This window comes from Triticum dicoccoides, chromosome 3B, assembly GCF_002162155.2.
Source record: "Triticum dicoccoides isolate Atlit2015 ecotype Zavitan chromosome 3B, WEW_v2.0, whole genome shotgun sequence".
Classification (NCBI taxonomy): Eukaryota; Viridiplantae; Streptophyta; class Magnoliopsida; order Poales; family Poaceae; genus Triticum; species Triticum dicoccoides.
The window spans coordinates 344745624-344762777 of record NC_041385.1 but is presented as its reverse complement, the minus strand read 5'-3'; the positions used below and the strand labels follow the sequence as shown (position 1 = coordinate 344762777).

The following is a 17154-nucleotide window of genomic DNA, read 5'->3' as shown; positions in this document are numbered from 1 at the left end:
AATGTCGCCCCCAGGCGCAGCTTCGAGCTGTGAAATCTGAGGATTGCCCCTTCCCATCACAACCTATAGCTGGCCAAATGGGTCATGCTAACTGGGCCGACCCGATAGCACGCTACAACGACACGACAAGGCCCGGACTAAACGGGCCAGGTTCGGCACGTGGCACGCCATGGGCCATGCCTGGGCTTGGAGGCTGAGCACGTGAGCCGGCACGACACAACCCTTTTATTATTTTTATTATTTTCGAGATTTTTTATATATACATGACCTAAATTAGAGTCTAATAGGCCTAAAATACAACCCAATAGGCTAAAAAAGGTGTCCCAGCGGGCACGGCACGGCCCGACTATTAAACGTGCCACAACGGGCCGTGCCGTTTGCCCAGGTCTGCCCCAACTCAACCTGGCAGTCGGGTCGGATTTGGTCGGGTCGACCACTCCCGGACCCATGCCCGAATCCCTTATCGGGTCCGTCGCCCGCCCACGACCCTGCCCATGGGTCAAAGTTCAGACCCATGCCCGAACCCATCGGGTAACCTGACCCACTCGGGTACCCATCGGGTCCAAGTAATTAATAAAAATTGAATTAATTTCACACTTTCTTAGTGTGTTCAAATATACTAATTTCGTTCATTTCCAACACGAAGGTGTAAAAAAAAATTCTTTTAAAAATCGCCAGACTAGAACGCACGAGCAAGCTCTGCACCGAGGTGGTTCTTATATAGGCGTCCATTCTTTCTCACCGCGCTTCCACTTTAGAGATGGTACTAATACCCAAGACAATACCTTCGCTGCTACTGGCATCGTAGCACTAGTAGGCTAGCGACAGCCAGTGGCCAGCCGATTACGTGACGATGGGCCAGACGCTTCTCATGTGTTTTCCTGGCCCAATAGCTGTATTGTTGGACTGCCAAGAGAAAAACTACTACGTTCAAGTACTACTACTTGTCTACCGCTAAAACAAAGTACTCCTACTTGTCTAATGCATGTGTTTGCGGTTCTATATAGCTAGAATATGCACCATATCTTGATTATATCTATTAAAATTTATGATTATGAATATTAATCGGGTAGCCCATCGGATTACCTATGGGCAGAGATAAAGACTCATATCCTACCCATAATTAATGGAATTGTCCATAAATTTTATCCATGGGCGAAGATAAAGACCCATACCTTACCCATTCGGCGGGTGCCCATGGGCGGCCGTACCCATGGTCAAATTGCCCCCATCCCTCCCCGTCTGCCTCCTCCAGTCCTCCTTTGGCCTGCCCTTTATAAAAGCCAACAACTACCCCGCGGCGCACCGTTGCTTCCTCTCCCTTTCCATTACCTTCCTTGTCCTTTCCTCCAATCGAATTGGTTCTCCAAATCTTAGGGTTAGGGTTTCGTCTATTCCGTACCTTCCTCCCATATTAGCGCGTCTGGTCCCTGAGCTTGCTTTGCGCGTGGGATGATGGGCACTGCCGTGGACCTAGGACGGAGGCAGGGCGGCAGCCGCTTCTACGACGCTGGCAGGGCTCGACGAGGGCACCATCATGGCCTTCCCAAGTCGAGGTGCGCGGCCGCCGCCGTTACCCAGGAGAAGGCGCCGGAGGAGTCCTCCCGGTTGCCAGCGTCCCCCGTAGGAGTTGCAGGCAACCTCAAGAGGTTCGTGGCAGCAGTTACGCTGTCCGTGCCGGCGGAGTACCCCTCCGAGGTTCGCCTATTGACCCCCGCCACACCGTAGGATTGGATCGTTATACTTGTGAGGGTGCGACTGTTCCTGAATCACTGGTGGATTTGGCGATGCAGAGAGGAGAGTGGAGGGGTTGCGGCGTGGATGCCAACCGGGAGAGGCCCTACTTCGTTCTTGACGACCTATGGGAGGCGTACAAGGAGTGGAGTGCGTATGGTGCCGGGGTGCCGCTCGTTCTTGACGGGTGCGACGGGGTCGTGCAGTACTATGTGCCTTACTTGTCCGCCATCGAGCTCTATGGAGACTCATCAGTCCTGCAGTCATCTTCCAACCCAAGGTTGTTCGTGTTTCTTCTAATACACGCTGCTAAAAGCTTATTTTTGTTTTGATTTGAGTGCTACGGGTCCAAGTAGAAAGTGTAAATGGCATCGATTTCTTTTCTGCTAGAAGTAATTGAGTTCGAGTTAACTTAATGACTTACATATTAGTAGTACGTACAAAGAAGCACACTTAATCTCCAATAGTTCTGTGATGTGTGTATGCGTAGATGTTATCCATGGAGCCATAAGATCACTGTCCTCATTTCCTATTGTACGTATTTATCTTTAGTTCTCCAATACGCTGCCAGTTCTTATGGTTGCCTATGGGTGCTTAGGATGATTGCCATTTCTTATTTACATTTCTATGTACTTACTAGTTATTTCCTGACGTCAAGTTGGCCTAGCCTATTGTACGAGCCTGAACATGTTTCTTTTGTGTGTGTGTGTGGGGGGGGGGGTTCATCCTTTATCAACGAATGAATATAGTATGAATTCAGAACTTCAAGTGGTTTTTATCTGGTGGTATGTATTCTTATGTTACAATGAGACTTCTACCCGTCTCAAAAGCATATTTTGTGCTTGGATTAATTCAGCAAATATATTTGTGTTCAAAGGGAAATAAGAAGTAACTACAAATCAGATTGATGTTTTGTTGTTTATGTCAACGCTAGCGCCTGTCTTGTCATTTCTAGCATTTTTTAGCAGTACCATAGAAGATAGCTCAAGCTGCTTATGCACCTCTTCCTCGTTATAACAGTTATGTAAGTTTTTATAGTCATCAGATTCCATATAGCCATTTCTTATTTCTGTTTTCCGTTTTTAGAGTAGGATCTGTGGCTCTAATTAAAGCCTTTGTACAATTCACCTGTGCTCATGATGAAACAAGACATAATCATCTGCAAGGGGTTTATGATTTAAGGGGATTATTTTTGAGGTGGGGGCGTTTTCTAAAGCATAAAAAAAGTACAATGCAAAACAAGAATAATTTGAAAGATCTCTGTAAACCTACTGCAACTACTAAGTAACTCAAAATGTTTAGTCATATCTGCAATTCATAACATGAAAATAGTATTAAAATCACTCAGTATTGTTTGACTACCAAAATTCACATCACAAATTCGCAATGTACCAAAGCACAATTCAGAATTTCAATCAATTACACCTTTCCCCTTGCCTTTGCTAGCCCCTTATCATTCATGTCCATTTGATCTTCTACCTTTCACCTTCACCGGCAACGCTTCCGTGCCACCCACCGCTGGCCAAACGACACTGCTGTGCACTGCTCCCTCTGTGTACGCCATGCTGATGTTGACGTTGCGCTTCAGCCGCCGCCTGTGTGCCGCAGCCGCTAGGGTTCATCCATACTGCTTCATAGTGCGTGTGTTCGCTCAGCTGACAAGCTTTGTCTGCTTCGGTACTTGCTAATCAGTGGTAGCAGCAGTAGTTCATGGGCTCACAACCCAAATCATAAGGTCAACCTGCACCAGGCGACCTGGCCCGACCACATTCTTCTTTTATCGTCCCCAGTGAGAATGACGACTCAACGAGTCAATGACTCGACCTCTACATACATGTAGCTATTCTTTTGCATCAATTCAAAGTCGGGCGGCCGCCTCACCTTGCCCTATGGAGTTCTCTTCCCATATTTACGTGCACACCTGTTTCCATTTATAAATCTATTTTACCTTTGTCATTTATTGTCCTGTGATAACAAGTATTGTGCCAGTTATTGATTTTTCTCAAGAATATTCCATCGTGGCATGCAATTCTTAACTATGTGTGCATCAACCTTTTGAAGCAGACATATGATGGACGACAGTGATGAAGATTTCCATGATTCCAGCAGTGATGGTAGCAGTGATTATGAACATGTAAGGGTCAAACACTTTGCTCAGGAAGGCTTCTCAAGGGATGTTGGTGAATCTGGAGTTACTCATGGCCGCTTGCTCTTTCAGTACCTCGAGTTTGATTCTCCATTTTGCCGTGAACCTTTGACTGATAAGGCAAGAAGTTACAACTTTGTGTAGTTTTCATGGTATTTTCCTGTTCTGACAAATTTGTTGTTCAGATTTCTAGCCTTTCAGCCAGATTTCCAGGATTGAGGACCCTTAGGAGTTGTGATTTATCAGCACGGAGTTGGATGAGCATCGCTTGGTATGTTCTCTCTATATATACAAAATTGGTGCTGGATGGATGATTGCAGCAACTAATAGGTTACATTCCTTATGCATTGTGTAGGTACCCAATTTATCGTATCCCTACTGGACCAACATTAAAAGATTTAGATGCCTGCTTTCTCACTTTCCATCAGCTTTCAAATTGCCCGCAAGGAGGTAATTAGATTTGACCTTTGTTCCTCGGATCATAGGTTGAATTAGCTCGTAATGCTTGCTTCACTAGCATCGTCCTGTACTGTTTCAGATAGATGCCCCCAACACTCAGTTTCCCTCCTAAACCTGCCCCATCACTATGCATGTTTATTGTAAATTCAGTTATCATGTTCATGATCAGATTAAGTAGACATGTGAAGTCTGAAAGAATTCTATATCTAAATATCCTTTATCCTTTCTCTTTCTTCTAGTCCTCGTTCTTAAAAGTGAGCAAGTGTCAGGAGTCAAGTTCAAGTGTAGCACTTATCTTTGTTATAGCGAACTTTGTTAGTCTTACTCTGAAGTGTTTGTAGATTCACAATCATTAATCAAGTGTGAGTTGTAGCTAACATGTACTTAGGATAAGTTTGATTATCGCCCAATGAACATGGGGAGTCTTACTTTTGGCTATAGTGCTTATTTTTCTGATTGTTGGGCATGTACATACATTTAGCATGTTTTCAGTGCACTGGGGAAAGAAATGAATAGGGGACATAAAACAGCTATCCTGGCAACTCACATTTTCAGTCGGTGCCTAGCTGCCTTGGCAACTCACATCTGTGACCAGCTAGAATCTGTAAACCCAATTAATAGCAAAAAATAGGTTTTGATTTTGACAAACCTCGATGCTAGGAATTCTTGAGCTATGAAATGACTATATGGTAGTTGTATCACTGCTTTAACAAGTTCTAATGTTTTGGATGCACTGAGGTTTACCTACTGTGAGTTGTCATTTATAGAAAGAAAAAGAGAGCTTTATGTTTTTATTGCTTTTCTCTATATATAGTTTCCAGTGCATGTCTATGCCCTCTTCTATGTTAGTTAACCTTGTTAGTGAGCAATGAGATAATGGAACCTAAATGCAGTCATCCTGTGCTGCCTACCTGCCTAAATGTCGCCATCTGAATTTTATCTGCATTCCTGTGTCCAGATAATCTGTGGGCTCCTGATAGCACACCAAACATACCACTCCCAGTTTTTGGTTTGGCTTCCTACAAGTTTAGCAACTCAGTCTGGTCCTCAACTGATGGTGATTGGAAACTGGCTAGCTGCTTAAGGCAAGCTGCTGCCGATTGGCTGAGAGACAGCCGTGCCGGCCATCCAGATTATCAGTTCTTTGTCTCCCATGGTGCATACAACAGGTAGTGACACCAAATCTGTGCTTTCTGCAGAGCTCATGAAAGAATGTCCGAAGAGTGTCTTGTGAACATGATTAAGTTCTGATGCATGTTACCACAAGATTTGAAGCTTGGATGGTGAGAAGTAACCTGTCCTGCTTTGTAAATTGCACTAATAGGTAGATTTCGACCGTCATGTTTTTGTACTTGTAGTCGTTGGTCTGTGGGAAGCTGGGACGAGAATGAAAAAAAGGAAAAAGAAAAGAGAAATGAAAAAAGGTGGTGAAAAAGCTTGCACTTCAGATGTAGTTTGAGCTGTTCAACTTATGTAATACAAATAGTATGGGGACAAATTTTGATGAAAACACCCCTCATTGTCTGTACACATATCAAGTGTTGCTGGCATTGGAGTATGTGTTGAAGAAAACTTATACTTCCTCCCAAAATAAGTGTCAATTTTGTACTAAAGTTAGTATAAAGTTGACACTTATTTTAGACGGAGGGAGTAGTTAGCATATGTTGTCATAGTGTACATGTAAACCCGTGAACTGACGTGTGTGATAGATTGTGTTCCTAGTTCATGATATTACCATGGTCTCAAACCACGAGTATCTGTGTAAGCTAAGTTCATGTCCTGGCAACTGGAAGACTACTAAAATCAGGCTAAAGCTAAAGCTGCAAGCACTCAAAATGAGTGTTTAAAAGGTAGAGACAAATAAATACTCCCTCCGTCCCAAAATTCTTGTCTTAGATTTGTCTAGATATGGATGTATCTACCGTATCAAGTCACGTTTTAGTATTAGATACATCCATATCTAGACAAATCTAAGACAAGAATTTTGGGACGGAGGGAGTAGTAAAAACTATCGAAAATCCGTATCCGTGCATGAGCTGAGATGCTCAGTTATGGAATTTTTTTTTATATGAGACCAGGTCTCACGGTTAGCAGGTGAGACCTGCCCTGATAGATGACACGTGACATTCATAAATCACAAAGCATCTAATCTCCCCCCTCTGATTTTAGGTTGGGAGGAGGGGGAGGTGGGATAGATGCTTTGTGATTTGTGAATGTCACGTGTCATTCATCAGGATGGGTCTCACCTGCTAACCCGTGAGACCTGATCTCATAGAATTCTTTTCCCTCAGTTATTACCTTCCATCTGTTCGCTTTGACAAGGGCACCCTGTCTAATATAGTTTTAGTATTCTTGTCAATAAGTGAGTATGCCCCACCACACAATAACTACACAGATACCACACTATTGATTTGAGTGATTAATCTCTATGTATTTGCATTTTGCAGCACTAGTAAGCATGCACGTGCAACGCACGTTTCGACTAAAATTAATGCCAGACATGAGAATTCAAATGCATAGGAAAATAAGTTTTGCTCTCCATTACTTTTTACAAGTGTACTTCTTATTTCAAAAGTAAAATTTTCTTTCATTGAAAAAATGTAATCCACAAATAAAGGACAGTCCCGTGACATGTCCTCAGCTGCAAAATTATGTTTTAAACTATGTGTCAAGACTAAATGTATCTTATTAGATGTAACAATATGTTTGGTTCAAGGGCGACAAAAAAAATACAACCATTAACTTTGCTTACACAGTTATCATTAAACTCCACTCTTTCTTAATGGATTGATCCCTAAGAATAGAAGCTAGACCCTTTGACTATTACCTGATGTCGAGAAGCAAACACAAAACCAGTAATCTCTAGATCTTAGATTTTGTCTAGGTTGAGTGTTAATGCTCACATAATGAAAGATTTGATCCCAACAAAATGCCTATGACGCTACATCTCACCAAGACATGTTCATCAACAACCAAAGACCAAAAGGCCAAGGCAATTTATTGATATGTAAAAAGAAGGTTATGTAGAACCATCATAATATACATGCTTACCACGCTATTGCCACATAAGAGTGGATGACTGAAAGTGTATCCAATAGAATAGACAGTTATGAAAAATTTAAAAAATAGGTCCCAATTCTCTAGCTGTCTTAACCTTGAAGTAATGTACATAATCAGGAATCCAATGATCATATTTGAGTTCTCAATATCATACTTCTTATCATCATCCCACCACCCAATATTGGCTATGCATAAGAGTAAACAACATCACCAGATTTACCGGCTATGAATTGCTTCCATCGTGTAACAATGTAGCCTCCCGCCAGCATGATATATGCACTTGAATAGTTGGAACGGGAAGAGAGAGAAAATCAAATCAGAACCCCAACGATGGTAAGAAACGATAATATTAAGTCAATCTATTTCTAGCTTGGAGTGGTGCTGTGCTATTGCCACAAGGGCCAATACTCCGTACCAAACATAATTGAAGTCATCCCTTGTCTTCGTGAGAGTGTTTGCGAAAACCTATAACAGATCATATACCTCATGATATAATTTAGCAACAAATCAGTTCTCTCTCCATTCCTAAATATAAGTGTTTTTAGAGTTCTAATATGGACTACATACGGAGCAAAATGAGTGATTCTACACTATAAGTATGTCTATATACATCCATACGTAGTCCATATTGGAATCTCCAAAAAGACTTATACTTAGAAATTGAGGGATTATAAGGCATTGCATGTCAAACAGGTAGTGTCGACCATCATCCATTCAATCCTAAATTTTTACACAAACCAAACTACTTGCTTTTTAAACAACTGAAAATATAACCAAAATTGTAGATGAACATGCAAAATTCAGTAATTAATCTTAACTGGACCTCTGCAGCTTGTATATAAAACAAAGAGACAGAAGGTTGAGACGCACATGTACACGATCTGCAAAGATCAGTAGAGGTTTTTAGCTACTGGAGCCCCTGAGTGTGATGGCGATAGCATGGGACAAGAATATTTAGGAGCTTCTTACCTGCATATCCGCATATTATATATACACCTAACTGACATCGAAAAACCACTAATTTGAAGTCTAGCTCTAAGTATGACATCAGCACCAGGTACAAATATCTCTAAGCTCCATATTACCTCAGATATACTTGCAATTCCTACTGGAAACACTATCTGATTTTTCAGAAATCAGTATGGGCAATTCAAGACTGGTTCACCTTTGTCTGGAGAGAAAATTCAGAAAAGCAGAACGACCAGGAATTTTGATATGAAAAGTAGGGAGGAGGGGAACTATCAGCTGGGCATAGACAACGTCGGATTACTGGGCGATGGAGGGCTACCAATTAAGCAAAAAATCTGGGCGTGCATATGGGTGATGTAATCGCACAATCGTAGTTACCTCTGATTAATAATTCAATAATGAAGGTCAATTGAATAATTTCTGAAATTATTGTGTTGAAAACGTAGAGAGAATATAGACTGAATTGGAGAACTTACCGTCATAAAGAACATCCATATTCAGTTAAACAGTAGATCATTGTACATTATGAACTAAATTGCATGCAATCTAATTATTAGACATTATCAGGCTGTGTCATTAACTCATTAATGGCCTTGTAGCAAACCTATTAGTTTTTTTTTTACAAAATTCAGTTATGCATGCTTGATCATTATCGGACCAACAAACACTAATACCATGAACATTGACACGCACACGGATCAAATGGAATAGGAGGAACTGACCGTTGGGGAAAGCAAAACCGCCGAGTGGGCGTACATAAATTCTCAATAAACTGTATCAACAAAGTTAGCTCCATTTTGCGGGGATGGAAAATCAAGGAGTAATATAAAGTGGAAAATATATTATAACTTAATTAAAGTTTCCATGTTTGCTTTGAGAGGCTTGAAATTACTACATGAATCAGAGAAGAAAATGGGATGCCACCATTCCTGTGACACATCTATCAAAATAGAATGGCAAAAGTACATGTCAGATGTCAGACAATAATCCCAATATCCAATAACACAATATACTATGACGCAAACACATGATGCAGCGTTGGCAATGTGCATCCCAGATCCTGCATGGACATATGCTTAGAAATCAGGATACTGCCATATTTGCAGCGTGCACCGGGATAATCCACAAGGCTATTTCGCAAATTACCAGTTCGGTTAAGCAATTAACAACGACAAAACATGGGGCTTATCTGAACCTATTACTATCAATCCATAAAAACTGAACAACTAAATTTAGTTTGAAGCTTATCTGAAGCTCATCTAAGCTAAAGACTAACATGAGGTCCTCTTCTTTACCAATCTATAGTAACATTTCTTGAGCAGTAGCTAACAGTTCTTATCATAATTGAACCAATATAAAGCATATAACAACAGTAACAGAAAGTGTACAGGTGTACTTGTAAGCAGTAAGTAGCAAGCAAGAAAAACAAGCAACCTTCTTACCTGGAGCACCTCAACGATGGTGTGGGTGAGGGCGGCGGCGACATGCTCGGTGTAGTGGCCCTGCAAGAGGATCCTGTCTAAAAGCTCGCCGCCCTTGCAGAGCTCCATGACGTGGTGCACGACATTCTCGTCATCGTGGGCGCCGTTGAGGGTGATGACGTTTAGGTGCGGCGCCATGATTTCCACCTCCTGGCACACGTCCTCCACGTCCACAGGCATGCGCTTGGAGATGGACTTCCACGCACCCATGGCGGCTTCCGTGCAGAGGTATGTGACGCCGAAGGGTTGGACCTGGGCTTCCGCCGCCCCAAACGTCGACGGACCGACACAGCGGTTGCCCAAGGCGAGCCGAGGGGCTGGCTACGGCTGTGTAGTGGGCTGATTTGAGGCCTAATGACCGACGGCGGGAGCTAGATTCAGCGAAGGAGGCGACGGCTCAGGAAAAACAAAGGATGGGCGTGCGCGCAGGCAGGGGGAGTGGCGACGTACCTAGGTCGCCGCCGTGGCGGACGGAGGAGCAGTCGGAGTGCTTCGCAGCGAGGTCGGCGAAGGAGGCCCGGCCGGCGAGGATCTGGTTGTGGAGCTCGCCGAGGAGCGCGGCGGCATCGGCGGGCGTTGTGGCGGAAAAGACCCGACCCTCAGGGTCCTTCGAGGATGCCTTGCGCCAGGACCTTCTTGCTCCTCGTCCCCTGCTTCTGCCGGCCCCTCCTGCTCCTCCTCCTCCTCTACTGCCGACGCCATCTCTCCCTTCCTCCGTGGCTCGCCTCTCCGGTTGCTTTGAGTGGTTAGCTCTGTTTGCTCGCGCCCATGGGGCAGCAGAGGAGGAGCGGCCGACGGTGGATGGCGGCGGTGATCTGCACTCACATCTGATGGGGCAGCAGAGGAGGAGCCGCAAAGTTTGTGAGGGAAACAGAAAATTAGGAAACATTAATCTCCACTAATTGAGGAGGAAAGGGGGGCGCGGGGCGCGGGGCAGTCTGCTGCGCGTCTGCGGCAGAACATTTAATCTGGATCGTTTATTTGCATGGCGGACGCTTGATGTAATATGAACTGTTAGATGAGATTTAGTTGGGTTGATCTAACGTCTCTGGTAATAGAATAGAAGTATAGATATAGATACATCCAACCGATGCCCCCTCAACACTGACCTGCTGGAAAAAGAGGTCGCGGCTGTTTCCCCTTCTCATCTCTTCCACCGCCCCCTTTTGAGAGTCGCTTATCCCCGGCCGGGCCGATCTGATGCCTCGTTCGTCGGCGATGCTGGCTGGCGATGGTTGAGGAGAGGTGCCTGGTTCTTCCATATGTATATTAGAGTAGCAGTAGACTTAGTTAGACTTGGCGTTATGCCATGGTGTGGCCTCATGCCAGTCGGGATACCTGCTGCTAGACCTTGTGAGCAGAGTCTGGTGGTGGTCGTCGTTGTCTCCTACCTCGCCTCCATGGTGGAGGGGACTGGTGGACATTGGATCTGGCAGTATCCCTCCCAATAAGCTCAGTCTGTCCAGCATCTAGGAGCCACGGTGGTTCCTTCCTCTGTTTCTTGCCGTCGTGGTGATGGTAGCAGAAAGGTGGAGAGATCTCGCCTCGGCCTCCTCGTGGTGCTGGGCCTCGCCGGATCCGAGCTTCCGGCGTAGGTGGTGTTATCCCCGCATCTGGGAAAGGGCTTCCGCTATCTCGTTGGAAGCTGGTGATGGGGATCCTGAGCTTATTCGATGGTGGATCTGAAGGAGCTACGACACCGGTCTCCTCCAACAATCCATCGATTCCTCTGGTCGAAGGGCGGCCATACTTGTTCCTCCCAGCCACGATGCCAGAAGGAAGGCAGTGCTGTGCCAAATTGGAGTCTGTGGCTTGCTACAGAGGTCTCGCCGGACCAAGTGGTCTGTCCCAGGCGTCGGCGATGATTGTATCCACTGCGGCACAGCGTGGACCCGATCGCGTTTTCAGTTTTATGTTTGGGGTCCTTTCTATAAGATGCAGGGATTTGTTTTTATTTTCAGCTTCTTTAGTGTCCTTGTTGTAAGCTATAATGTCTCTTCGTCATAATCAATGAAGTGCTGGGTCCTTCTGGGCCCTTGTAGTGTTCAAAAAAAAAATAATCCAACCGACGAGCGCCCGGCTGTTTTTTAGGGAATATGCCGTTGCTTTATTTAACCAAAGCTCGGAATGTCATCCGAGATTACATCCAAGATATAGTCTGGGGGGACCAGTTCATACATAAACCCTCCCCAACACCAACTCGCGCTAGCTTATGTGCGGCGACATTTGCATATCTACTAACCCAGGAAACTCTAAACTCCACACGCGAGGCAAGCATCAGTTTTATCTCCCTAATCCACGGACCGGCCACCGACAAGTCCTCTTGCTCCTGCGTAATTCTTTGCACTATTGACGGATTGTCAAGCTCGACATGCACCCTTTCGAGGTTCAGCTCCAGCGCCATCTGCAAAGCCCGCTCACAAGCTAAAATTTTAGTAGCCTCAGGGTCAGAAATATGTGGGAAATGGTAGCAGCTCCCAGCAATGAAGGCACCATTGTGATCACGCATCACAGTTCCACCACCGTTGCCACCAGATTTTGAGACCGCACCATCCGAGTTGATCTTGATCCACCCCTCGTCCGGCACCTCCCACTCCGTCTAGTCCTTTCAGCAGGAGTCCGAACCCTTTGCTGATGAATGCCGCGCCACTCCTGAACGTGATGCATCACATTGTCCTTTATTTCATGCGCTGGAGGTATCTGCTTCCCATCACGAGCCTCGTTGCGAGCCAGCCAAAGCCCATAGGCAGCTTGCATGATCAACTCTATCTCCTCATCCTTGGCTCCAGTGAGCCAATCAAGAAGCCATCTGTGCAGATCCCTGTGTGACACCAAACAGTCCGACGGAGTGGCCACAAAATAGCCCGATTCGGACTCCACCAGTTTCCAGAACAGCCGAGAATGGGGGCAAGACCAGAATCTATGCTGAATGGTTTCCTCCCGCCCACAAGCTGGACAGAAAACACCACCCTTGATATGCCGACGATGAAGCTCCGAGCCCACGGCGAGACCATTCCGCAACAAACGCCAGAAGTGGATCTTAACCATCCCAGGAACGTTTGTGTCCCGGAGTGCGAAGAAGGCCTTATGCTTATCAACCGAAGACGACGAGTCAGGCTGTCCCGACCTCCTCTTATTCATTGACATCCTTAAGTGAAAGGCCGAGCGGACGCTGAAAATGCCATTTTTTGTGAAGTTCCAGGCCAAGAAATCCTCCGTGCCCGGCCCTCCCACCGCGATTTTCTTAATATCAAAGGCATCCGAGGTAGAGAACATCTCATCAACCCTCTCGACATTCCAGGTCATTCCATCCGAGTTCAACAAGTCAGCAACCTTCGTGACCCCCTGGAGATACTGCTGACCCAGTGGCCGCATGTATCCATTCCTCGGAATCCAGTTTTCATGGTGAATGTTGGGAGCCGTCACCAATTCTCCAAACTAAACCTTCCTACAGCAGATCTCTTCAATGCAGGATGCTCCGAAAAATTTATGAAGCATTTGAGGGGCAGGTAGATGCAAGGATGGATGATGAGGACATCAATACCATTGTTACACCCACATCTCCTGCTGCTATACATACTGGACCAATTGCTAGAGCTCGCGTACGCCAATTAAATTACCAGGTACTTTCGTTTCTTGGTAATGATTCTAATGTTCATGAGAATATGATGTTGCCTAAATTGGATACATTTATTTTGCTTACAAATGAAGGGCCTAGCTTGGAGAAGGATGAACATTGGAGTAAGACCAAGCATGGAGATGATGGCATGCGCAAGGGGAACAAGAACGGAGTTACAAGTGATGATTTCAGGACTTTGAAGCCACCATAATGAGTGAATATACAAGATGCCACTTTATAAATTTTGTCTCGAGCCTATTCTAGGTGCCGCATCACCTTTTTATTGGGCCAGGCCCATGTAATTTCGAAATACATAAGTATAGGCTATTTTTAGAGTCCGTATGTGTGGGGAAACAAGAGATAGGGTTGGTTTCGTACCCCTCCACTAAGGGCCATGAAATTCCCCCTCTTCTTCCATATATACAGCCCTTAGGGCACCGTTTAGACTTTGGGTTTTGTTTAGATTAAAAGTTCGCCATAGCTGCAACTTCGCGTACTTCGTTTGTGTTCAACAACTAGACCAAGACGTCACAGAACCCCATCTTGATCAATAAAGCTTTCATCTTATATTCGCAATATCCAGATTGCAATCTCAGTTTCTTGCTTGTTCTTCGTTTGCTCGCAGGAAATAGACCCTCGTGGTCAGGTTGATCGTGCTCCAGCGTGGTCAATAACCTCTCGGAGTTGGTTTAGCGATTGCTAAGGCGCGACGTCCTCGCACGTACGTAGTTGGATCGTCAAAGTCTACTCCTCCGAAACGATAATCACCATCTCATCAAAAGACGGGACACCTTTGCCTCTATCAAGTGGTATCAGATTTCTAGGTTGCTCGGTGAGATTTTACAGTTTTTCATAGTTTAGATCGAGTCTGTTCTTCATACCTACAGTCCACGAAAAAGCCACAAAAAAATTAGGGTTAGTTCATCATATCCGAACCAGTCCGAGCCTTTGCATAGTCTTTTCAGTATTTTGCTTTGTTGAATTTGTTGTTGCATCATCGTGTCAAGTTGCTGGTCTTAGCGTCTAGTCCTTTAGAGTTTCAAGTTCTGTCACAGTTTGTCACGCCGCCGCCACACCATCCTACCACCGCTACCATATACCATCACCGCTACCATATCCTACCACCGCTGCCATATACCACCACCGCTACCATATACCACCACCGCTGCCATATACCATCATATATCCACCACCAATCCGAGTTCTTTTCATATTAGGTTTGTTTTCGAGATCCATCTATTTTTCGTTTCGTGTTTCCTTGCCTAAGTAGGTTTCAAAAAAAGTCTGGAAACCACCCTTCGTTTGGGCCCAAATTTTTCCAAAAACGCACTCGACAATTTTTTTTGGCTATCCTATTTTTAGGTGTTTCCAAGAGTATTGAGACATTCGCCGTTATAGAATTTTTTCTGAGCCGTTTTTAGTTTTTGGGTCCGGGCAGTCGAAAAAAAAATTGGTCGCAAAAATTTCGTGTCTATCCTGTTATCTTGACTCGGGAAGAGTTTTGAGACACTCGCCATTATAGTGATTTTTTGGCAAAAAAAAATTAGAGTGTGCTCTTCCCTTGTTTCCGTGCAACGCCATGATTTTGTTAGTGTTCTAGGCTCGCATCTCTAGCACGGTCTAGCCTAGGACCAGCACAGTACTGTCTTTGAGCGTTTATTCAACTTTGCATCTCTGAATTGATGATTGCTCATCCTTTTTGCTACGATATTATAAGCCTTCCCAGCTCCACATACATCTACGTCGTGCGTTTGACTCTCCCTGGTAAGCGCTCTATCCATGCTTTGAGAGTTTTGACTACAATGGTTGCCGATCACCACCTGCTGCTGGGTAAGAACTGATAAGAATTTGAGATTCGCTTGAAGGATTTGTGACTCACCACTCTCACCACCACTTCCTAGTAGTCTGTAGAATCATATTCTTTTGTGTTTCTATTGCTGCTAACCATGGCAGGATCACAAGCCGATGAGACTGATTGGAAGAACATGATGAACAAACAGCTACATGATAAATTTCAGCAAATGATGAGTGGACAGGTGCAAGATGTGCTAAACAGATTTGAAGAGGCCATGGAGAAGATAGATGACATTGAGAATACGTTCGAAACAAAGCTCAATAACAAGTTTAATGAATTGCTCGCGCGTCTTCCACAACCACCGCCGGCTACACCTGTCGCACCTCTACAACAACAACAACTACAACGACGCCCAAATCATGTGGGACAAGCACAACGCGTTCCAATTGAGCTTGGTCAAAATTCTGGTGCTGTTGTACCTATTGTTGATGCTTCTTTGGCTCCTGCTACTACTGCTACTGGTACCCATGAGGATGATGATTATGTGGGCGATTATGAGGATGAGGTTGATCAAAATCAAAACTACGTGCAGCCACCAGCACCAGCACCGACAGGTCGACCTCAGGTATATATTCGCAATGGTCGGCCTGGACCACCACCTTAGGTACGAGATCAAAACCATGTTCCTAAACTGAAATTGAATATTCCACCGTTTGAGGGTAGATACATTCCTGATGTATATCTTACTTGGGAGTTAGAAACTGAACAACCTTTTACATGTTTACAATATCCCGAGAAGAGACGGGTTGCTGGTGCTGTTTGTGCTTTCACTAGTTTTGCATGTGTATGGTGGTCTGAACATTGTAGATTATATCCTATTCCAGCTACTTGGGCTGCTTTGAAAACTGCTATGCGTAATCGTTGGGTTCCACCATAATATCAACGTGAATTACTTCAAAAACTACAGCGTTTGAGACAAGGAATTTTTTTTGTAGACGAATATTATCAGGAATTACAAACTGGCATGATTAGATGTGGTATTATTGAGGAGAATGAAGCTATGCTTGCACGTTTTATGGGTGGATTAAATAGAGAGATTCAGACCATTCTAGAGTATAATGAGTATACTAATATCACTCGTTTATTCCATCTTGCTTGTAAAGCTGAACGTGAAGTGCAGGATCGATAAGCATTGGCGCGAACTAACTTCTCTGCAGGTCGACCTTCCTCATGGACACCGCGTACATCTTCTACTTCCACTACACCAGCACCTCCATCCGGTGCCACCTCCTATCGTGATACAAGAAAGCAGGCACAACCACCACTATCTGCCAAGAGCGCACCTGCATAGAGCTCTTCTTCTTCCATGGCATCAACCGGGCACACAAGTGATATAATTTGTCATCGTTGTAAGGGAAGAGGTCATTATGCGAGAGAATGCAAATCTCAACGTGTGATGATTGCTACTGAGGATAGTGGGTATGAGTCCACTAGTGACTATGATGAGGAGACTTTGGCTCTTATTATACGTGAAGAACATGGTGGAGATGATTCTGATCATGAGACGCAATACATAGCTCCTGAAGACGCTGACAGGTACGAATGTTTAGTTGCTCAACGTGTTTTGAGTGTGCAGGTCACACAAGCGGAGCAAAATCAAAGGCATAATTTGTTCCATACGAAGGGAGTTGTGAAGGAACGTTCTGTGCGCGTCATCATAGATGGAGGGAGCTGCAACAACTTGGCTAGCATGGAGATGGTGGAGAAGCTATCTCTCACCACAAGACTACATCCACATCCTTACTACATCCAATGGTTCAACAACAGCGACAAGGTTAAGGTAACACGTACTGTTCGTGTGCATTTTAGTATCTCTATGTATGATGATTAT

General features: G+C 44.6%; 2 protein-coding genes across 3 annotated transcripts; one reads left to right on the top strand and one right to left on the bottom strand.

The window, feature by feature from the left end:
- The first annotated feature begins 1272 nt into the window (after positions 1-1272).
- Positions 1273-6001, top strand: LOC119276033. Its single transcript, XM_037556987.1, has 6 exons — positions 1273-1698; positions 1794-2014; positions 3799-4000; positions 4066-4151; positions 4236-4330; positions 5298-6001. The coding sequence occupies exons 1-6, from the start codon at positions 1453-1455 to the stop codon at positions 5510-5512; spliced, it is 1065 nt and encodes a 354-aa protein (XP_037412884.1). The 5' UTR covers positions 1273-1452; the 3' UTR covers positions 5513-6001.
- A 1303-nt stretch (positions 6002-7304) lies between these two features.
- LOC119276032 (calcium-dependent protein kinase 8-like) lies at positions 7305-10758 on the bottom strand. 2 transcript variants are annotated; one of them, XM_037556986.1, is made up of 3 exons: positions 10300-10753; positions 9811-10200; positions 7305-9428 (listed from the first exon to the last, which is right to left on the bottom strand). In XM_037556986.1, exons 2-3 carry the CDS (start codon positions 10057-10059, stop codon positions 9381-9383), a joined length of 297 nt encoding a protein of 98 aa, XP_037412883.1. In that variant the 5' UTR covers positions 10060-10200; positions 10300-10753; the 3' UTR covers positions 7305-9380. The 2 variants fall into 2 exon arrangements, 1 of the variants encoding a protein (XP_037412883.1); XR_005136210.1 differs by having other exon boundaries at positions 7305-10220; positions 10300-10758.
- Positions 10759-17154: the final 6396 nt, after the last annotated feature.